The sequence below is a fragment of the Chiloscyllium plagiosum genome, unplaced genomic scaffold, assembly GCF_037043375.1.
Source record: "Chiloscyllium plagiosum isolate Xiang-an unplaced genomic scaffold, Cpla_swu_hap1 HiC_scaffold_4, whole genome shotgun sequence".
NCBI lineage: Eukaryota > Metazoa > Chordata > Chondrichthyes > Orectolobiformes > Hemiscylliidae > Chiloscyllium > Chiloscyllium plagiosum.
The window spans coordinates 107,365,106-107,388,210 of NW_028270142.1; the positions used below are offsets into that span (position 1 = coordinate 107,365,106).

Below are 23,105 nucleotides of genomic sequence, written 5' to 3' on the forward strand. Positions count from 1 at the left end.
CAGAGGGTTCGGCTGCTGTTTCCAGTGTAGGCGGTGGTGCAGAGGGCTCTGCTGGTGTTTCCAGTGTTGGGGATATTGCAGAGGGGTGTGCTGGTGTTTCCACTGTTGAGGGTGGTGCAGTGGGCTCTGCTGGTGTTTCCTGTGAAGGGGACATTGCAGAGGGCTGTGCTGGTGTTTCCAGTGAAGAGGATATTGCTGTCGGCTCTGCTGGTGTTTGCAGTGTAGGGGATATTGCAAAGGGTTCTGCTGGTTTTTCCAGTGTAGGGGATATTGCAGAGGGTGCTGCTGGTGTTTCCAGTGTAGGGGACGTTTCAGAGGGCTGTGCTGGTGTTTCCAGCATTGGGGATATTGCAGAGGGTTCTGCTGATGTTTCCAGTGTCTGAGATATTGCAGAGGGCTGTGCTGGTATTTACAGTGCAGGGAACATTGCAGAGGGCTCTGATGGTGTTTCCAGTGTATGGGATATTGCAGAGGGCTGTGCTGGTGTTTACAGTGCAGGGAACATTGCAGTGGTCTCTGCTGGTGTTTCCAGTGTAAGGGATATTGCAGAGGGCTCTGATAGTGTTTCCAGTGTATGGGATATTGCAGAGGGCTGTGCTGGTGTTTACAGCGCAGGGAACATTGCAGTGGTCTCTGCTGGTGTTTCCAGTGTAGGGGATATTGCAGAGGGCTGTGCTGGTGTTTCCAGTTTCGGGATATGGCAGAGGGCTCTGCTGGTGTTTCCAGTGTTGGGGATATTGCAGAGGGCTGTGCTGGTGTTTCCAATGTCGGGAATATTGCAGAGGGTTCTGCTGGTGTTTCCATTATAGGGGATATTGCACAGCGCTGTGCTGTTGTTTCCGGTGTCAGGGATATTGTAAAGGGCTCTGCTGGTGTTTCCAGTGTAGGGGATATTGCAGAGGGCTTTGCTGGTGTTTCCAGTGTCTGGGATATTGCAAAGGGCTCTGCAGGTGCTTCCAGTGTAGGGGATGTTGCAGAGGGCTCTGCAGGTACCTCCAGTGTAGGGGATATTGCAGAGGGCTCTGCTGGTGTTTCCAGTGTAGGGGATATTGCAAAGGGCTTTGCTGGTGTTTACTGTGTCGGCACATTGCAGAGGGCTCTGCTGATGTTTCCAGTGTAGTGGATATTGCAGAGGGCTGTGCTGGTGTTTCCAGTGTAGGGGATATTGCAGAGGGCTCTGCTGGTGTTACTAATGTTGGGGATATTGCAGAGGGCTGTGCTGGTGTTTCCAGTTTAGGGATATTGCAGAGGGCTCTGCTGTTGTTTCCAGTGTCGGGGATATTGCAGAGGGCTGTGCTGGGTTTTCCAGTGTAGGGGACATTGCAGAGGGGTCTGCTGGTGTTTCCAGTGTTGGGGATATTGCAGTGGTCTCTGCTGGTTTTTCCAGTGTAGGGATATTGCAGTGGGCTCTACTGGTGTTTCCAGTGTAGGGGATATTGCAGAGGGCTGTGCTGGTGTTACTAATGTTGGGGATATTGCAGAGGGCTGTGCTGGTGTTACTAATGTTGGGGATATTGCAGAGGGCTGTGCTGGTGTTTCCAGTTTAGGGATATTGCAGAGGGCTCTGCTGGTGTTTCCAGTGTAGGGGATATTTCAGAGGGCTGTGCTGGTTTTTCCAGCGTAGGGGACATTAGAGGGGTCTGCTGGTGTTTCCAGTGTAGGAGATCTTGCAGCGAGCTCTGCTGGTTTTTCCAGTGTCGGGTTTATTGCAGAGGGTTCTGCTGATGTTTCCAGTGTAGGGGAGATTGCAACGGGCTGTGCTGGTTTTTCCAAGTCGGGGATATTGCAGAGGGCTCTGCTGGTGTTTCCAGTGTTGGGGATATTGCAGAGAGTTCTGCTGGTGTTTCCAGTGAAGTGGATATTGCTTAGAGCTCTGCTGGTGTTTCCAGCAACGGGGATATTGCAGGGGACTGTGCTGGTGTTTGCAGATAGTGCATATTGCAGAGGGCTCTGCTGGTGTTTCCAGTGTTAGGGATATTGCAAAGGACTCTGCTGGTGTTTCCAGTGTGAGGATATTGCAGAGGGCTCTTCTGGTGTTTCATGTGTAGGGGATATTGCAGAGGGCTGTGATGGTTTTTCCAGTGTAGGGGATGTTGCAGAGGGCTTTGCTGGTGTTTCCAGTGTAGGGGATATTGCAGAGGGCTGTGCTGGTGTTTCCCGTGACGGGGATATTGCAGAGGTCTCTGCTGGTGTTTCCAGTGTCGGGAATATTGCAGAGGGCTTTGCTGGTGTTTCCAGTGTAGTGGATATTTCAGAGGGTTCTGCTGGTGTTTCCAGTGTAGGGGATATTGCAAAGAGCGCTGTGCTGTTGTTTCCGGTGTTAGGGATATTTGAAAGGGCTCTGCTGGTATTTCCAGTGTAGGGGATATTGCAAAGGGCTGTGCTGTTTTTTCCAGTGTCTGGGATACTGCAGAGGACTGTGCTGGTGTTTCCAGTGTCGGGGATATTGCAAAGGGCTGTGCTGGTGTTTCCAGTGTCGGGGATTTTGCAGGGGGCTCTGCTTGTGTTTCCAGTGTAGGGGACATTGCAGAGGGCTGTGCTGGTGTTTCCAGTGTCGGGGATATTGCAGAGGGCTCTGCTGGTGTTTCCAGTGTAGGGGATATTGCAAAGGGCTCTGCTGGTGTTTACAGTGTCGGGATATTGCAAAGGGCTCTGCCGGTGTGTCCAGTTTAGGGGATATAGCAGAGGGCTGTGCTGGTGTTTCGAGTGTCGGCGATTTTGCAGAGGGCTGTGCTGGTGTTTCCAGTGTAGGGGATGTTGCAAAGTGTTCTGCTGTTGTTTCCAGCGTTGGGGATATTGCAGAGGGTTCTGCTGGTGTTTCCAGTGTAGGGGACATTGCAGAGGGCTCAGCTGGTGTTTGCAGAGTAGGCATTGCAGAGGGCTCAGCTGGTGTTTGCAGAGTAGGGGATATTGCAGAGGGCTCAGCTGGTGTTTGCAGAGTAGGGGATATTGCAGAGGGCTCAGCTGGTGTTTGCAGAGTACGGGATATTGCAGGGGGCTGTGCTGGTGTTTCCAGTGTAGGGGATATTGCAGAGGGCTGTGCTGGTGTTTCCAGTGTCGGGGATGTTGCAGAGGGCTGTGCTGGTGTTTCCAGTGTCGGGATATTGCAAAGGGTTCTGCTGTTGTTTCCAGTGTCTGGGATATTGCAGAGGGCTGTGCTGGTGTTTCCAGTGTCGGGGATGTTGCAAAGGGCTGTTCTGGTGTTTCCAGTGTCTGGGATATTGCAAAGGGCTGTTCTGGTGTTTCCAGTGTTGGGGATATTGCAGAGGGCTCTGCTGGTGTTTCCAGTGTAGGGGACATTGCAGAGGGCTCTGCTGGTGTTTCCAGTGTCGGGAATATTGCAGAGGGCTCTGCTGTTGTTTCCAGTGTAGGATATATTGCAGAGGGCTCTGCTGGTGTTTCCAGTGTAGGGGACATTGCAGAGGGCTCTGCTGGTGTTTCCAGTGTCGGGAATATTGCAGAGGGCTCTGCTGTTGTTTCCAGTGTAGGATATATTGCAGAGGGCGCTGCTGGTGTTTCCAGTGTCGGGGACATTTCAGAGGGTGCTGCTGGTGTTTCCAGTGTCGGGGACATTGCAGAGGGCTCTGCTGGTGTTTCCAGTGTAGGGGACATTGCAGAGGGCTCTGCTGGTGTTTCCAGTGTCGGGGACATTGCAGAGGGCTCTGCTGTTGTTTCCAGTGTCGGGGACATTGCAGAGTGCTCTGCTGGTATTTCCAGTGTAGGGGATATTGCAAAGGGCTCTGCTGGTATTTCCAGTGTAGGATATATTGCAGAGGGCGCTGCTGGTGTTTCCAGTGTAGGGGACATTTCAGAGGGCTGTGCTGGTGTTTCCAGTGAAGGGGATATTGCAAAGGGCCCTGCTGGTGTTTCCAGTGTTGGGAATATTTCAGAGGGCTGTCCTGGTGTTTCCGGTGAAGGGGATATTGCAAAGGGCACTGCTGTTTCAGGATACGCTTTGCCTGTCAGATGCAGTCGGGCTGTCCCTTTAAGAGCTTGGCCCGGAGCAGGATGTGCTGTTTATTGGTTCATCAGCGAGCGACGTATGTGTAAAGATGGCTTCAGAGTGTTCCTGCTCCGAGTGATGATGTGGAGGATCTGCAGCTCCGGGTGATAGACCGTCTGGGTTTCTCCCGGCCGCTGCCACAAGCCGATGTGGTTAAAGGGACCTGAGCTTTGTTTCTGCTTCCTGTTCATCGCTTCTTATTTCACCAACAAGGTGAGCTGGTTTGGAAAAGGAGCAGGAAACACACACTGAACTTTCACCAGCTCTTTCCAACTCGGCTTTTAGCCCAGCTTAGCTCCATTTCCCCAGTCCCGTGTCCAGCAGGAGAGATAACGTTGACCCTGTCTCGCTGCTGGTGAGCGGATGCTGTTGGGATTTGGACATCTCGATTCTGGTGGTAACTGCTTGAACGTTCATAAATTCTTCCAAATGAAGCATTTGAAGTGGGTGGGGACGGGGTGAAATTGAAACCAACATTGTTTTTTTTTATTCTGAGAGAGGAGTTTTGGCGTTGAGCGTACTTTCTTTCTGGGACATTTCACTACAAAGTTACAGTGAGACTTCTTAACTGGGTTAATAGCACCAAGGAAGGCTCTAATTGTGCTACAGTTAGTTAACAACTGTAAATAATTCAACTTATATGTATTAATTATGTGAAATAAATCAGTTTCCTACATGGACATGTAGCCTAAAGCAGTTAAATTTATTTTACAGTTGGTTTTAACAGTTTTGGACTGCCTCACTGTTTGCATCAATCAGTACAGAACCATCCAGCCTAGTTCCACCATCCAGCTCTGGGTCCATCCCTTTCTCAGATTTGACAATTTGGGTGCACTTACTTTCTCATGCAATGAAGATTTATACCTGTACCAGTCTTCTAGGCAGTGAGAGCCAGAGTGCTCCCCAACCCCTGAGCTAACTCTTCTACCAATTATTTAATTCTAGACACCTTTTTATTGACCACCCCTGTCCCCCATTTTAAGGAGGATAGATCTTTCCGAACAGTTGCATATAACCCAGCAAGCGTTTATACGCCTCAGTTAAATCTGCACTCAAGTTCCTCTGAGCCAAAGAAAACAACCCCAGCCTATCGTGTTTTACTCACAGCTAATGTCCTCCATTCCTGACAGTACAATTTGAACTCTCCTCTGTGCCCTCTCTGGTGTTTACACACTTTAGGCATTACTCAAGCTGCAGTCTGATTACTATTTTATATGGCTGTGGCACTGCATCTTCCTACTGTTATATTCTCGGTCAGAAAAATAACATATCTTAAAGGCCTTTTTGATCAACTTTTCAACCTTTCCTGCTGTCTTTGGAGATTGTTAGCCATGTTTGAAAGTCCATTAGTTCCTCTATACTTCCTATCACTTGCTGTATATTCTTTTGCCTTGTTTGTCATCCCCAAATGCACAATTTTTCACTTCGGCAAACTGAATTCAATTTGATACTTTTAAATTTACCTGATCATCTTTTTGCAGTCAGCAGCTGTCTTCTCATCAATCACACTGCAATCTTTTATGTCGTCTGTAAACCTGTTCATTATCCCCCTGTATTGAACCTAATTCATTGATGTATGTCATGAATAGCAAGGCCCTAGTATTGAGTGAGCACTGTGAGGCAGCACTGGAAACAGCCATCCAGCCACACAAATGCCCATTCACTCTAAGCCTTTGCTGAGCCAAGTTTGGAACCAACTTGTCACTTTAGATCTCATTGGCTTTAATTTTCTGACCAATCTCATCAAAAACCTTGCTAAAATCCAAGGGAACAATTTCAAATGTTTGCTTTTTTCACCCCCTTCAAAACTTGGAATCAGGTTTAATCAGTCATGACCTCTTTATACATGCATGCTCACTGTATTTGTTATTTAGACTGCTCGTCTGGCATTTATTACTGGATCAACCATGTGCCTTTCAGCCAAAAAGGGGCCTAGGAAATTTCCTTCAGTCCCCTCAATAAACTCACAACTCCTTATTACTGATTCAGTGCCCCTCACTGTCTCTAGATGAATTGTTTGTTCTTTGTAATTAATTCACAGGGAAACGTGCTTGGGCAAGCCCAGTGTTGATTGGTGCCCCTTATTGCCCATGAGAAGTTAATGGTGAACTGCCTTTGTAAATGCGGTTGAGTGGCTTGCTGGGTAATTATAGAGGATAGTTAAAAATCAAACCACGTTTTTGAATTCACATACAGGCCGGAACAGAAGAAATCCTTCCCTGACTGAAACAGATGAGTTTTTATGATAATTTCATTGTCTCTAATGTGAACATAGAAGCAGTAATAGACCATTCACCCCATCTACTCTGTGTTACCATTGAATCTGATTATGATTTTGATATATCCAACTGCTATTTCTTGCAATGTCTCCCTATCTTTACATTGTATTTTAGATCAATTTTATTCATTGAATTTAAATTCCTGACTTTCATGCTGGAATTCGGTTAGGTAATTAGTACAATCCTCAGATTCTCCAGCTTGCCAATAATTCAGAGCAGGTTTGACAGCATATGTAGAGAGAAAACCAGAATTAATATTGAGTTCAATATGACTTTTTGTTTTGGAGTTGAGGAGACAGGTGGAGCTATTGGTCCAGTAACATAACCACTCTTCTATGATACTAAATCATGCTGTTGTTACGTCTAGGTTTAACCTTTCCAAATGTTCTTGGTCGAGCTCTTTCTTTCACCCTCTGTTATCTTATACTCATCCAATACTGTGCCCCATGCACTAATACTCATCAATTTCTATTTTCTATCAGACCCTCATTCATCAACACCTCAACTTTAAACTTCTCGTTTTCCTGTTTCAATCTATCCAGAACATTCTCTCTCCTGACCTCAAACCTCTTCCCGCAAGGCAATTCTGTACGAAGTCCATTTTCCTATGAACTGCCTGCATTGTTTTCCTGTGTTTAAAAGCACTATATCAGTGTTGGTTGGTCATTGATAATTGTTAGTCTATTCAATGCTAAAAACGTTTACAGTATTGTTATGTTCTTTATCCAGACATTATCTACTGTAAGTGTTAACAGCAAAGTTCATAGAATAATGAACTTAAAGGTAGATATGTGGCAATGAGTAAAGCTAGTGGCTAATTTCTGTGGTGAATTGGGGTAGTACGTGGGTGTTGCTCCATTGATAAAACTTGCCCAAAGGATGTCAGAGTTCGAAAGTCCTTACTTCCAGGTTTGTATCACTTTAAGTACTTTAGCTTGAAATTTTGGTCTGAGTGCAAAGCGCAAGGATCTAATTGATCTTTTTTTTCCCAGTATGTCCTTTCACAACTGAAGTTTACTTATCCCACAATTTTTCAAGGGTGAGTATCAACCTCCAGTAATTTTGTAGCATTTAGAACTGCTGAACTGGCCCATAATTTATTGTGAATTGTAATTACCTCTCCATTCCCTTTTTCTCCTTTTGCAGTTGGCAGACACTCGTGGGAAGTTTATTTCTTCTGACAGCCTGGAAACTAGGAAGGGTGGAAATCAGGAAAAATGCTCTATGGTAAGGAAATTGTGGTAAAATTATTTACTCCAACTAAAAGCATGTGCTGATCTCCAGACTTCAGATCCAATGATCACACAGCTTTCAGCTTTTATGCCTAGACTGACTGATTTAGGCTAAATACATAAATCACAATTGAAAGACAGACTCTCAATTCCAAGTAAGTCATTGGGTTGTGTGAAACCAGCTGCAATGGTGTAGTTGTGTCTGGACAACTTATCATAGTGGATTCCAGATGCCTCACATCTTGCAAATTAATTTCAAAATAATCTGTCATAGCTTTCCTTGTGCGCGTTTGGACAACCAGAGAAGATATCAGAGAAAGATACAGTTTTCAATAGGAGTTTACTTGTGGCATCCTGAAGTTACTCCAACCAATTTGAAACCCTAGACTGACTCCATAATGGAGATTCCGTTAGCCTGCTGAAGTGACGGTGGTTGGAAACTCTTTTTGACTTTCCTGAATCTAGAAGTTGAATGGTTATTAATCTGGGGAGCAAAATATTGCTGGGAAATTACTTTGAAACACCCTTCAGGCTCTCTGTCTGTATTCCTGATGAAGGGCTTTTGCCCGATACGTCGATTTTCCTGCTCCTCGGATGCTGTCTGAACTGCTGTGCTTTTCCAGCACCACTCTAATCTAGACTCTGGTTTCCAGCATCTGCAGTCATTGTTTTTACCTAGTAAAGTGATGAAACAAGCATTGTTAGTCAAGTGATATTAGCTCCAAGCAATTACATATCTAGGTGTATTAAAGGAATAAGATTTGATCTTATAGCTAACCATGTGATTTAAACTTTGATAGGTCTGCCAAGGTTTCCTGGATCCCTGGTGCATTACTGTTTGTGGGTAATATTTATGCAGGTTCCCGGGCATTATCTAAACTGGTAAGGACTTTTCTTTGGTTTAGGAAGGGGAGCTTTGGGGTGAGAAGGATGACTTGGATGAAGTGTTTTGTTGGACATTTGCAAACCATGTTGAAGCAGTCTATTTGCATTTACAAATGCTGTATTAAGACTGGCATTTAAATGGTGTCTGTCAAGGGCTCAGAACAGCCTGTAAAGTGCTTTCTAGCTATTGAAGAACTTGAGAAGTGTAGTCACTGTTCCAAATGAGGTGAGCCCTTTGCACACAGCAATGAAAATCAAATTTTAAATGCTGTACTTTTATTAAATCACAGCATTTTCAATGTTTTGCAACTTGAGCTGAAGCGAACTGCATCTGACTAGGTACAAAAACAGAAGTTGCTGGAAAAGCTCAGCAGGCACTGACAGCATCTGCGCAGAGAAACCAAAGTTAACATTGCAGATCCGGTGACCCTTCCTCAGAGGATGGGTTCTGAGAAAGGGTCACTGGACCCACAACGTTAACTCTGATTTCTCTCCACCGGTGCTGCCAGACCTGCTGAGCTTTTCCAGAAACTTCTGTTTCCACTTCTGATTTACAGCATCCGTAGTTCTTTCAGCAGACATTATCGGCACTCGTTTTCCTGATTAAAGACACTATATAAATGCAAGCCATTGTAGTTTGTGAGAAAAAACGTGCAGCAGATGATTTCATCTGACCTCACCAAAGTTCACATCGAGGGTGGAGGGGTGCTGGTGCTGGTGGCTTGTATTTATGGGCTTGGGCTTGGGACTTCTTGCAATCGGTGCTGTCAGTAAGATGGTTTGCCCGTCAACATGTTGGTATCAGAAAATCAAGGGAGCAGTGCCCATAGTTTTCTCTTGACCAAAGTGGTAAGCATTGTACCAGCGATTCCGACATGCACATTGCCGGTGGGAAGCTTCACCCAGTAATGTAAACTTGGAACATCAGAAATTAAGTTTTGTTCTAGAGTATATCGACTGCTGGTTCTCCTGTGGGTTTGGAAATGTTGCTCAGTGAATTGGCACAAATGTCACGTTTTACAGTATGTCTTTTATTCTAGCTTTGGTAAGTTGGACACTGAGGAAATTCAGTCAGCTCAAATTTGGAATTGCAATTTTAATATTTAGTTTCAGTTTGTAAGAGTTTTGTAGCGCAGAGGTAATATCCCTCCCCCGTTGATCCGAAAGGTCCAGGTTCAAGACCCACCTGCCCTGGCACGTTGTTGCAAACAAAATTACATGTGAAGAGTTATTGCCCAAAGCTGAGAGTGTTATGGTGCATGTGTAACATCTCTACCTCTGGCCCAGAAGGTCCGAGTTCAGATCCCACTTTGGGATTGATGGCCACAGAGCTATGTCATAACATGCCTAAACAGTTTGATGACAAAAAAAGGTCCCAAAGCTCTGTGCACCAAACCCGCCTGGTGGAACCAATCCAATTATAATGGTGGGACTTTATCCAAAAAGCACATTCACAGCCTCAAGATTGAGTTGCATTGTAACTTGCATTAAAACATTTGTATCCATGTGAAGTAATCAGGTTAAAATCATGCATCCGAAGTGACAAAAATAGACAGATTCAGCAGGTATAGGAAAGTAGTGGATTTTAAACGAAAATTAAATAAAAACTGAAAGAACTACAGATGCTGTAAATCAGAATCAAAAATAGAAATTGCTAGAAAAGGTCAGCGGGTCAAGCAGCATCTATGAAGAGAAATCAGAGTTAATGTTTTGGGTTGAGTGACCCTCAGGCTCTGCAAGTTCTGACCTGAAATGTTAGCACTGATTTCTCTCCAAAGATGCTGCTGGATCTGCTAATTTCTATTTTTGTTCACTTCAACTTGATATTAATTTTGTTTTATACAAACTGACATACCACTTCAATCTTACAGACCGGAATTATATGTAAATTTCATCATTTAAGTGTTAGAGATATAGAGGCATTATGATCCAGAAGTAGACCATTAGGCCCATTGTTTTTGTGCCAACCCTTGGAGAACAATCCAATTAGTCCCATTCCTACTGTCACTAGAGCCCTGCAGATTTATTTCTATCAAGTGTCCATCCAATTTCATTTTGAAATAATTGATTGTCTTTGCATCCATCACTCTTGGATTTCTTTGTCTACCTTATTTAAACAATCATAATCTTCTACATCCTTATCAGAATTCCTAGCTTCTCTAACCCCATCTTGTAGCTGCTCTGTACACTGGCAGCATTTGCTGTACCTTTTTAAGCTCAGAAGAGCACTTCCTCTCTGAAAGGGGCCATGCATTCTTTTCGACTCATTATTATTCAACACAGCTTCGTAACAAGTTCCCAACATGTCTCTGGACTAGTTGGACCAAAGAGTCTGTTTTCATGCTGTATGACTCTATAAACTGTTGGCTTATTTTGGTGCCAGGCCTTATTCCTTTGGTTCCTGCCAGTGGCAGTAGCCATCTGTAATTTTCACTGCTCCCACCAGCTTCAGGCAGGAACCATGTTGCAAAATGACAATGCATCCTAATAATAAACATGACCTTGTCCTTGCACTGGCACCATTTTGGGTATCTCTCCTGACCTGATTTCTGTGTCCTCCCAACTGCTTATTTTCCAGCTCTGTAGAGCTTCCCAAAGGAACAAAGACTCAAGCTGCATCGCCACTGAAACCCTTGTTCACGTTCCGTTACATACAGGTTTCATTTTTCTCAACAATCACCAATCGGGTACGACCCACACAAACTCCAGTTCACCTGCACCTTCGCCCCCTAAGAGATGGTGATATAGTGACAATATCACCGGGCTGGTAGTAATTCAGCGGGCTGAGCTAATGCTTCAGGGTCATAAGTTCAAATCCCATCACAGCAGCAGGAATTTAGATTTGTAAAATCTGGAATTGAAAATGCACCCAGTCATGGTGACTATCATCAATTTGTCATAAAAGCCCATCTGGCTGATTGATGTCCTGTAGGGAAAAGACTCAGCCCTCCATAATAGGTTGCTGTACGTGTGTCTTCAGAACCACAGAAACCTATTTGACTCTTAACTGTGCTTTGGCATGTTCTCTCAGTTCATTGGTGATCAGGGATGCCTTTTGCTTACCACTTCCCCCTATCACTGCTGACTCCAACCATCTTTCAGTTTGAAAATATTTATCCCTGTTTACAAATCCCTGACACTCGGTTCCCTTCCATTCCTGCACCTTCTTTAGTCTCATCTCCCAGATTGTTCTATTTCTTGTCTCGTGTTTAGTGCAGCCACTCTCTGCTTCATCTTTTGAAAGAAAAGAAAGGCTTACAATGATTGCCATTTTCATGACCACCAGAGGTCCCTAAGTGCTTTACTGAGTTTGATGTATAGTCATCGTAAGTATGAGAATATGAGAGAATCAACGTGTACTCAGCAAATTCTCTCAAACAGTAGTGTAACGTTGAGCAGGTATTCTGCTTTTGGTATTACTGATTGAGGAATGAATATTGGTCAGGAGGTGGGTGAAAACTCCATTAGTTTTCTCGGGATTAGACCTTTGATATGAGCACAGCATTGGCTAACTGATAGAAGGCCGAGAATGGAGATAATGGGGTCTTTTTAAGGATGGCAGCTGGTGACTAGTGGAGTTCCATAGGGGTCTCTGTTGGGACCAAACTATTCACATTATAGTGGAAAAGTGTGGCACTGGAAAAGAACAGCAAGTCGGGCAGCATCCGAGGAGCAGAAGAATTGATGTGTCGGGCATAAACCCTTCATCAGGAAGTGGCGTGGGGGAGCTGAGAGATAAATAGGAAGATGGAAGGTGTAGCTGGGAAGGCGATAGGTAGATGCGGGAGTGTGATGATGATCGGGGAGGGTGGAGTGGATAGGTGGGAAGGAAGATGGACAGGTCAAGAAGCTGGTACCAAGTTGGAGGGTTGGATCCAGGAAGAGGTGGGAGGGGGGAGGGGAGATAAGGAAACTGATGAAGTTGACGTTGATGCCGTGTGGTTGGAGGGTCTCGAGGTGAAAGATGAGGCATTCTTCTTCCAGTTGTTGGGTGCCTTGGATTTGGCAGTGGAGGAGGCCCTCCATCCCACAAATCTCCAGATACAACGCATCATCCTCCGCCATTTCCACCACCTACAATTAAACCCCATAACCAGAGATATATTTCCCTCCCTATCCCTATCGGCATTCCGCAGAGACCGCTCCCTCCTTTACTCCCTCATTTGGTCCCCACGCTCCACTCCAGGCACCTTGCCGCCACAAGACATGCAAAACCTGTGCCCCACACCCCTAACCTCCGTCCAAGGTCCCAAAGATTCCTTCCACATCCAGCAGAGATTTTCATGCATATCCACACTGTATCTGTTGCTGTCAATGTGGTCGCCTCTACATTGGGGAGGCAGGACACCAACATGTGGAATGTTTCAGAGAACATCTCTGGGACATATACACCAAACAACCCCACGGTCCTGTGGCTGAACACTTCAACTCCCCCTCCCACTCCGCCTAGGGCATGCAAGTCCAGGGCCTCCTCGACCACCAAAGTCTAGCCACCCAATGCTTGGAGGAAGAAAGCCTCATCTTCTACCTTAGGACCGTCCAACCACATGGCATCAACGTTGACTTCGCCAGTTTCCTCCTCTCCACTCCCCCACATAATCCAGATCCAGCCCTCCAACTTGACACTACCTTCTTGAACTGTTCTACTTGAACATCTTCCTTTCCAGCTATCCACTCTACCCTCCCCTCTGATGTATCACCATCACCCCCTCCCCACTTCTACATACCTATCGCCTTCCCAGCTCCCTCACCCTCTTTTATCTATCAGCCCCTTCTCCCCCCATATTCCTAATGCCCGAAATATCGATTTCCTCTGCTCTTCAGATGCTGCCTGACCTGCTGTGCTTTTCTAGTGCCACACTTTTCGACTCTGATCTTCAGCATCTACAGTCCTCACTTTCTCCTATTCACATTATACATTCGTGATCCAGACAAAGGAACTGAGGGCATGGTTGCTAAGTTTACAGATGACGTAAAGATAGATGGAGGATCAGGAAGTAGGGAGGCGTGAAGAAGGGATTTGGACAGGTTAGGAGAGTGGGCAATGAAGTGGCAAATGGAATACAATGAGAAAGTGTGAGGTTATGCACTTTGGTAGGAAGAATGGAGGCCTGGAGTATTTTCCAATGTGGGAAAGACTTCAGAAATCTGTAACACAAAGGGACTTGGGAGTCCTAGTTTAGGATTCTCTTAAGGTTAACGTGCAGGTTCAGTGGCAGTTAGGAATGCAAAGGCAATGTTAGCATTCATTCCAAGAGGACTAGAATACAAGAGCAGAGAAGTACTACTGGGGCTGTACAAGGTTCTGGCCAGACTGCATTTAGAATATAGTGAGCAGTTCTGGGCACCATATCTAAGGATGGATGTGCTGCCCTTGGCGACGTCCAGGCAAAGTGTAAGAATGATCTTTGGGATAAACAGCTTATCATGTGAGGAGTGATCGGGCACTGTGTGTCTATACACAGAATTTAGAAGGATGAGGGAGGATCTCATTGAAACCTGCAAAATACGAGAGACCTGGATAGCTTTGACATGGAGATGTATGCAATGGTAGGAGAAACAGAGACCTGAAAGCACAACCTCAGAATGAAGGGATAACTTTTTAGAAGTGAGATGAGGATGAATTTTGTTTTGGCCAGAAGATGGTTCATTTGTGGAACTCATTGCTATAGAAAGCTGTAGAGGCTATTAAAGTGCTGAGTGTATTTAAGACAGAGCGAGGTTCTTGATTAGTCGGGAAAGGTTATGGGGAGAAGGCAGGAGAATGGGGTTGACTAACATACCAGCGATAATCCAAACGTACAGCATTGCTCAATTCTACTCCTATATTTTGTGGCCTTATCTCCCATGTGGGTCGATGAGAGCTCAGTTTAAAAACTCCTCAGAAAGACAGCACCTCGGACAGGGCAGTGCTCCCTCAATATCTGCTTTGAATTTTGTACTGAAGTCCTAGAGTGGGATTTGAACCCAGACCCTGATCCAGTTGAGTGCTACCAATTGATTGCAGCAAAGCTTTCAGCATCAGGAACCTCTCATTCCTCTGTGTAGTTCTGTTGCTGTTCTTGTGAAGTGTGTCCTCAAGGTTTCACTTCAGGGCTGTTTATCTATCTCTTCTGGTCTTGCTTAATGTCTGAATCCCATTCCAGTTCCTAAATTTCGAAATCTGAACTCTCTCATAAGTGACAAGAATAGTCTAATAAAGACAGATATTGCATTTTTTATTTCTGAAAAGGCACCCACAGTCAATTTTGACAGAAATGAATCACCTTGTAATAGAAGAGATGGCCCACCATAGAAAATTCCTTTTGAGGAAAAAAAATGAAGATTTTAAAAAATTGTTTGTCATTTATTGCAGAGTCTGTTGTGACATAAATCAATCATTTCAACTAGGCACGGCAGAAATGCAACGTAATTGAGAAGGGTTAGATGGTTTTCTGCTTGCTAAATTGTGATTAACCAATTCAATGGAATTCTTTTGATGGAGTAACATGCGTTGTGGATAATGGGGAGCCCATTGTCTTGGATTTCCAGAAGTTACTTGACCAGGTTCAGCATAAAAAGTTATTGCTCAAAGAAAGAGCTCATGATCTAGGGGGTAACATGGTAACAGAACATGGTAACAGAACATGGAAGATTGGCTGGCTGAAAGAAAACAGTGTATATAAATGAGTCTTTTTCAGATTGGTAACATGTGATGAGCTGAATCCTAAAAGGTTCTATGCTGGGCTGTCAACATTTTACAATTTGTATCAATAACTTGGATGAGGGGATCGAAAGTATGGTGACTAAATTTGTTGATGACAGAAAAATAGTTAGGACAGTGTGTTGGGAAGACGACAGAACAAGAATACAGGCCAGCAGGAGTCTAACATGGGAAAATGTGAAGTTCTTCACTTTGGCAGGAAGAACAGAAAAGTAGGTTATCGAGGTGTCCAGGTGAATGAGCCACAAAGTTAAAATGCAGGTAAAACATAGAATCAAGAAAACTAATGGGATGCTATTCTTTTTATAAGAGGAATTCAACACTAAAGAGAGAATGCTTTGCTATAGTTATACAAGGTATCGATGAGACCACCTCTCTCTCTGTGCAGTTTTGGTCTCCTTGTTTACGGAACGATGTAAATGCATTGGGGTCAGATCAGAGGCAATTTACTAGATTGATACCTAGTGTGAGCAGGTTATCTCATGAGGAAATGTTGAATGGCATTGGGCTTGTTTACGCTGGCATTTAGAAGAATAAGGACTTAATTGTTTGAACTTCATAAGATCTTGATTAACCTTGACAAGGTGGACATGGAAAGGATGATTACTGTTGTGGGTGAGTCCAGAAATAGTGAACAATTAAAATGTGGGGTCTCCCTTTCTGGACAGAGATGGAATTGTTTTTTTTTCCCTTCAGTGTGTTGTGCAACTTTGAAACTCTGTACCTTGTAAAACAGTGGAGGCACGATCATTGAATCGTTTTAAGGTGAAGTAGATTCTTGCAAAGTAAAAAAACTGATGGCTACCAATAGTGAAATTCAGAACACATACAGACCAAACATGATCGTGTTGATTGGCGGAACAGGCTTGAAGAGTTGAACAATATATTTTGTAAGTTTGCGCACCAGAGCGAAACAAGAATAACCTGTTCCTGCAGGGAGAAAACACACAAAGGATTGAATATTAATGACACTCAAATAGGAATTAATCAGAGGAACTAAGATATGTGGAGGGAAGCATAATTGGGGAGGCAAAATGCACCAGGGAAAAACGAATTAGAAAGCTGTACTGCTCATCTCAGACTTTGTTTCCTGTATGGTGTTCAGTTCTTGCTGTCAGGAAATATGGGAGAAAATTAAGTGGAGTCAATGCAGAGAAGAGTGTGTGATGATCCCTACAGCTAAGAAACTTGAATTGCGTGGAAAGGCTGCAGAAACTTGGCATGTTTATGGGTGGGTGGCATTTGAGAGGTGACCTCACAGAGGTATACAAGCTAATAAATGCTTAGTAAAAGCTTAAGTTGACGTCCTACTCAAAATTCAGTTATGAGATTTAATCAAAGCAAAACAACCAACATTCGTTAAAGAAGGATCTGTTACAGCCTTATCTTTTTGTAGAGTGAGATCAACCATGTCAACTGGATTTTGAGCAGAATCACTAAATTATTTTAAGTAACAATTAGTTACATTGTGGTGAGGAAATAAGTTTGATGCATTTATTAAGATAAAGCAAATGGCATTCTTACTCTATAAGTATCTTGGAAATAGCTTAATTTTTTTTCCGATCTCAAGTTTTTGATTAGTTTCAGATCTGCCATCCATTCAGTTTTGGTTGGCTGACTGCAGAGTTGTCAGTCCTGTGGATCTGGTTCTGCTGCTTTCAGCCCCACCCTCTCTTACTTCTGAATGGACTCCTGTCCTACAGGGTAAAAACAATGACTCCAGATGCTGGAAACCAGATTTTGGATTAGTGGTGCTGGAAGAGCACAGTTCAGGCAGCATCCAAGGAGCAGCGAAATTGACGTTTCGGGCAAAAGCTCTTCATCCGGAATAAAGGCAGAGAGCCTGAAGCGTGGAGAGATAAGCTAGAGGAGGGTGGGGGTGGGGAGAAAGTAGCATAGAGTACAATAGGTGAGTGGGAGAGAGGGTGAAGATGATAGGTCAGGGAGGAGGGTGGAGTGGATAGGTGGAAAAGAAAGTAGGACAAGTCATGGGGACACTGCTGAGCTGGAAGTTTGGAACTGGGGTGAGGTGGGGAAGGGGAAATGTGGAAGCTGTTGAAATCCACATTGATGCCCTGGGGTTGAAGTGTTCCGAGGCAGAAGATGAGGCGTTCTTCCTCCAGGCGTCTGGTGGTGAGGGAGTGGTGGTGAAGGAGGCCCAGGACCTCCATGTCCTCGGCAGAGTGGGAGGGGGAGTTGAAATGTTGGGCGACAGGGCGGTGTGGTTGATTGGTGCGGGTGTCCCGGAGATGTTCCCTAAAGCACTCTGCTAGGAGGCGTCCAGTCTCCCCAATGCAGAGGAGACCCCATCGGGAGCAACGGGTGCAATAACTGATATTAGTGGATGTGCAAGTAAAACTTTGGATGTGGAAGGCTCCTTTAGGGCCTTGGATGGAGGTGAGGGAGGAGGTGTGGGCGCAGATTTTGCAGTTCCTGCGGTGGCAGGGGAAGGTGCCAGGATGGGAGGGTGGGTTGTAGGGGGGGGCGTGGACCTGACCAGGTAGTCACAGAGAGAACGGTCTTTGCGGAAGGCGGAAAGGGGTGGGGAGGGAAATGTATCCCTGGTGGTGGGGTCTTTTTGGAGGTGGCGGAAATGTCGGCGGATATTTGGTTTATGCGAAGGTTGGTAGGGTGGAAGGTGAGCACCAGGGGCGTTCTGTCCTTGTTACGGTTGGAGGGTTGGGGTCTGAGGGCGGAGGTGTGAGATGTGGACGTGATGCATTGGAGGGCATCTTTAACCACGTGGGAAGGGAAATTGCGGTCTCTAAAGAAGGAGGCCATCTGGTGTGTTCTGTCGTGGAACTGGTCCTCCTGGGAGCAGATACGGCGGAGGCGGAGGAATTGGGAATATGGGAGGCATTTTTGCAAGAGGTAAGGTGGGAAGAGGTGTAATCCAGATAGCTGTGGGAGTTGGTGGGTTTGTAAAAAATGTCAGTCAAGTCGGTCGTCATTAATGGAGATGGAGAGGTCCAGAAAGGGGGAGAGGTGTCAGAGATGGTCCAGGTAAATTTAAGGTCAGGGTGGAATGTGTTGGTGAAGTTGATGAATTGCTCAACCTCCTCACGGGAGCATGAGGTGGTGCCAATGCAGTCATCAATGTAGCGGAGGAAGAGGTGTGGAGTGGTGCCGGTGTAATTACGGAAGATCGACTGCTCTACGTAGCCAACAAAGAGACAGGCATAGCGGGGGCCCATACATGTGCCCATGGCTAACCCTTTGGTCTGGAGGAAGTGGGAGGATTCGAAGGAGAAATTGTTAAGGGTGAGGACCAGTTCAGCCAAACGAATGAGAGTGTTGGTGGAAGGGTACTATTGGGGACGTGGGGAGAGGAAAAAACGGAGGGCTTGGAGGCCCTGGTCATGGCGGATGGAGGTGTAGAGGGATTGGATATCCATGGTGAAGATGAGGCGTCGGGGGCTGGGGAAACTGAAGTCTTGGAGGAGGTGGAGGGCGTGGGTGGTGTCTCAAATGTATGTGGGGTTGGTTGGTTGGTTGACAGTGGTGTGATATGATTGCTCTTGTGAAGTAGTGACTAACTTTGACACATTGCTTCAAGCAATGATTAAAACACTGACAGCATTTGAATGTGTGCCAAGTTTTTGTAACTAAAGGTTTCCTGTAGGACATTTTATCAGTTGTCTTCAGGAAATCTGTGAAATCCTAACTACTGTGTTGCTTCATCCAATGAACCATACTCCAGTCAAACAATATTTCTCCTTAATAAATCCATGCTTTAGATTAACTGACAGGACAGTTGCTCACATTGCAGCTATAAATGGAATTGCTTGACCGCTTAACAATCTGTTTATAAAAATTAGGAAATTACACTTTGTTTGTTACATACAGTACTACACTCAAGACAAAATTGAAGATACCCATAAGCCAAAACCTAGAGAGCCCAGCAAACTCATTTATGTGCAAATGTAAAGGTAGCTACTCATTTCCAAAATTGATTGCAAAATTAATAAGGATGGGCATCCCGTCACAATTCACCCAACCTTGAAGTCTCTAAGATCTCTCCAATGCAGCGATTTATTTCTTCAATGATTACAGTGATTCGCAACTATTCCATAGGTTGATTTATGTGTGCAGGAGAATATCCTCAATCCTGAATTTATTTTACATTTGTCTGAATCCTTGTTCCCCCACACATTATCCCAATTTATTTTGTATTAAAGTAATAAACTAGAGTTATTATTCTTTAACTATCTCCCTATATGTGCTGATAAAGCTATATCTTGGATGTCTCCTTTGCAGACAGAAAAGCCTAAAATTCCACATCTCTCAGTTGTTTTGATATTCCTGCCCACTTCTTAGCTCTGCACTGCACTGCTTCCAACGCTGACCTTACTTGGAAGTCTGTGATCCGAGCTGGTTACAATATTCGAAGTGCAGTTTGAAGGGAGATCTGTGAAGCTATCGTTTGACTAGTATTTAGCCTGTCTAGTTCAGTAGTTTGAAATCCCACCTGCTTTGTTCAGTGTTGCTACTGTCAGGCTGGATGTACTGTCTTTGTAATTTTTTTTTCTTCTAATCAACCTGTCCAGGGCTGTTACTGTACACCTCTGAAACAGGTGGAACTTGAACTCTGGTTTCCTGGGAGAAAGTGAGGACTGCAAATGCTGGAGATCAGAGCTGAAAAATGTGTTGCTGGAAAAGCGCAGCAGGTCAGGCAGCATCCAAGGAGCAGGAGAATCGACGTTTCGGGCATAAGCCCTGCTTCAGGAATGAGGAAGGTGTGCCAAGCAGGCTAAGATATCGCATTCTCGACGCCCCTCCCCCAAGTCCCTCCTCCCTACCTTTTATCTTAGCCTGCTTGGCACACCTTCCTCATTCCTGAAGAACGGCTTATGCCCGAAACGTCGATTCTCCTGCTCCTTGGATGCTGCCTGACCTGCGCTTTTCCAGCAACACATTTTTCAACTCTGGTTTCCTGGTCCAGAGGTAGAGACACTACCCCTTGTGCCAGAAGAATCCTTCCATGTGTTGCATCATCTGAAATTTCTAAACCTCTTTCACTCAAACTACATCAACACCATTCATGGAGTATTTGTACTTTCCAGTTTTACCTCTTGTGCGTGTAATACATCCCATTTAATTCTCCTATTATTATCACTGTGTTGTACTGGCATTTAAGAAGCCACCGGATATAAAAATTTGCCAGGCAATGTTTCTGTTATTGTCGATTATAGCCTGTTTCACTGTGGCATGTGCAGGTGCTCTGTGGCTGGATCGGCTGCCTTTGTTTGCTAGTTGTCAGCGTTACGGACAGGACCCATGCCGAGTGTCTGTCAGTTGACTCTTGTATCTTAAAAAGTGAGGGAATTTAGCAGGATACGTAGTAAAAATGCAGAAGCCATTCAGACCTGTGAGCACCAATTCCAATCTCCCTTCCCATTTTTTTTAAAAGGAGCATTTTGATCTTTCAGTTCTTAACATTGCCATTAGGTGGAGTGCCAACTATTTCTGACTACTCAACTTCCTCACCATTCAAGAGGCCTGCTTCATGCTGTTACTGAAAATGAAAACAGCATGGGATTATTTAAGGTTGTTTAATTGTGTGTGTACATATTCAGATATGTTTAAAGCTCTTTTCTTCCACACGCCATTTGCACTGTTAAAGCTACAATGTAATATGTCTACAAAAGACACTTGCTTTCTATTGGGTGATGAATCCTCCTTAAATCCCTTTCTTCATAAATAAATAAATGTAAATCATTCAGCTGCCTTTTGGAGATGAGCCTTACAGCAGAATTCCAGCAGGTTAGTATTAGTTTGAAAAGTGACCTTGATCTCCTCATTAACTTGTATTATTTATTTCTTACAGCCTATTCCATTCTTCTTGCTGCTTCAGAATACATCCGAGGTTATTGTCACCATATTCCTGAAAATTGCCAGAAAAGAGGTACAGTCTAACAGTGCATTGTTTTCCTTTTGATGTTTGAAGCTAGACTGAGACAGGTTTTGCGTGGTGTCTGTTTTAAACAGTATCAGATTAATAAACATGAAAAATCAGGTGTAAGTCTAACTCTTACCATTGTGGTCCCATTTTAAAAGAATTGAGTATTGCTGTGACGCTCGGTATGGAGAGTGAGGCGAGAGGTGAAGGGCATGGAGGGTGGGGAAGGGGGTGTGGAGATGTGGGGAAGAGTGAGTGGACAGCTGTTGGGTTGTGGTGGATGGAGAGTTGGGGGGTGGAGAGTTGTGGGAATGGATAGCTATTGGGTTGGGGGAGGGGAATGGAGGGCTGTGCAGATTGGGAAGCCTTTGGGGTTGGAGGAAGAATACAGCTGTGGGGGTTGGAAGAGTTGTTGGAGACTTGGGGGAATGGGGGAGGTTCTGGGGTTGTGGGAGGGGAATGGAAAGCTCTGGGGAAGAAGGTGGAAGGCTGTAGGGAAGGGGGGTGGAGAGGTTTCTGGGGCTGGGCCGGGGGGATGCAGAGCCCTGGGTGTAAGGGGGGGATGGTTGATTGTGGATTGGGGGGCTGTTGGGATGGGGAGATGCAAGTGGGGGAGGTGGTTGGATGGGGAAGAGGGTTGGAAAGCATGGAGGGGGGTGGTTTGGGAGGGTAGTGAGTTGGGTGGTGTGGTTGGTAGGCTTTGAGAGTTGGTATAGCGTAGAAAGCTTTAAAAGCAATGGGCTTTAAAAGCTGCAGATTTGAAAAAGAAGTAAAGCTAGTTCTCCAGAGTTTTTCAGAACAGGAATTGGGTCTCAAAAGATTGTCCAGTCAGATCATGCCCACAACGTTCAAAAGACTGCAAGAATTTAAAGGGGCCAGACTCACTCAAGTCAGTGCTTTATGCCTGCCATTGGTGGTTTGGAATTCGTGACTGAAAATTACAGCTGGGCCCGAACCATGAGCTTTGAGCTTAGTCCGTTCAGCTTGCCTCAGGTAGCCAGGGCATCAAAGCTAAATACTTCCTGGCTCCCCTGTCACTTGTAGGGATACTTTTTACTGATCAGATTTAATTTGCTGCATGCTTTGATCAGTCCTCCTGTATTTCAAGACAATGCTGTTTTGATGGTCTAAATGTCCAAATGTTGACATGCTGTCAAATTTATTACCAACAGACAGCCCTAGTTCAACACTGATTGTACGTCTAACTTGGTATAACTGAGTGTCACTGTTCTCTAGAATTTCTGTCCCTGTTTAACTTTCTCTCACACCCAAGTAATATCTTGATATCCTTTCATATAATGCCAACTCCACTGTAACAGCTGTTGCTGACACCTGAATAGAGTCTCATAAACCTCATTAAAAATACAAGGGTAATCGGCCACGTTTGGTTGTTGGACTGATGCTGGTAATGAGATTGATCAGTGTGTGCTAGAAAAGGTGAGGCCAGCCCATTTACAAGGTTTTTAGTGTGATCCAATCTTCAAAGTAGGTCAGTCTAATTTGTCAGCTACTGGTTAAACCTGTGATATCTAAATGCCATTTTGTTTTCTCTGAACCAACACTCAAAAAGAAAAAGCTTTTTGACTGTATGCAATAGGAACAAAAAATAAGGAAAAGTAAAATTACTGCAAATGCAAAGCCAAGTTTGACTGTACCCAAAAATAGAAAATATAGATTTGTACATCAAGGTTTATCAAATCTTGAACCAGGAAATCATGGTCACCACCAAAAAGGCTGAGCAAAAGGGAATGGGGAGGGAGAGAGAATGAGATAGAAATTAAGAACCTGTGACCCTGTCGCAGCAAGAAGTCGATTAGTTTGAACGGTCAGCAGATTCTCTCATGTGTAACCCGGTTCTATACAAGGCATCTGTGACACAGTGGAAAGGTTATTTAGATTAGATTCCCTACAGTGTGGAAACAAGTCCTTTGGGCCAACCAGTCCACACCAACCCTCTGAAGGACAACCCACCCAGACCCATTTCCCTCTGACTAATGCACCTAACACGTTGGGCAACTTAGCATGGCCAATTCACGTGACCTGCACATCTTTGGACTGTGAGAGGAAGCCGAAGCTAACACGCGCAGACACAGGGCGAATGTGC

At 44.8% G+C, this 23,105-nt stretch overlaps 1 protein-coding gene across 7 annotated transcripts in view; it reads left to right on the top strand.

The window, feature by feature from the left end:
* The first annotated feature begins 4,032 nt into the window (after positions 1 to 4,032).
* slc35d4 (solute carrier family 35 member D4) overlaps positions 4,033 to 23,105 on the top strand; it is a 178,172-nt gene continuing 159,099 nt past the window's right edge. For 3 of the 7 annotated variants that reach the window (XM_087986562.1, XM_043688011.2, XM_087986565.1), the window contains exons 1-5: positions 4,034 to 4,216; positions 7,275 to 7,321; positions 7,429 to 7,509; positions 8,315 to 8,396; positions 20,930 to 21,007. In XM_087986562.1, the coding sequence (XP_087842688.1) occupies positions 4,151 to 4,216; positions 7,275 to 7,321; positions 7,429 to 7,509; positions 8,315 to 8,396; positions 20,930 to 21,007 (354 nt within the window). In that variant the 5' untranslated portion in view covers positions 4,034 to 4,150. Of the gene's footprint in view, positions 4,217 to 7,274; positions 7,322 to 7,428; positions 7,510 to 8,314; positions 8,397 to 20,929; positions 21,008 to 23,105 lie in introns of all 7 variants that reach the window. The other 4 variants (XM_043688004.2, XM_043688003.2, XM_087986563.1 and 1 more) reach the window with 3 other exon arrangements.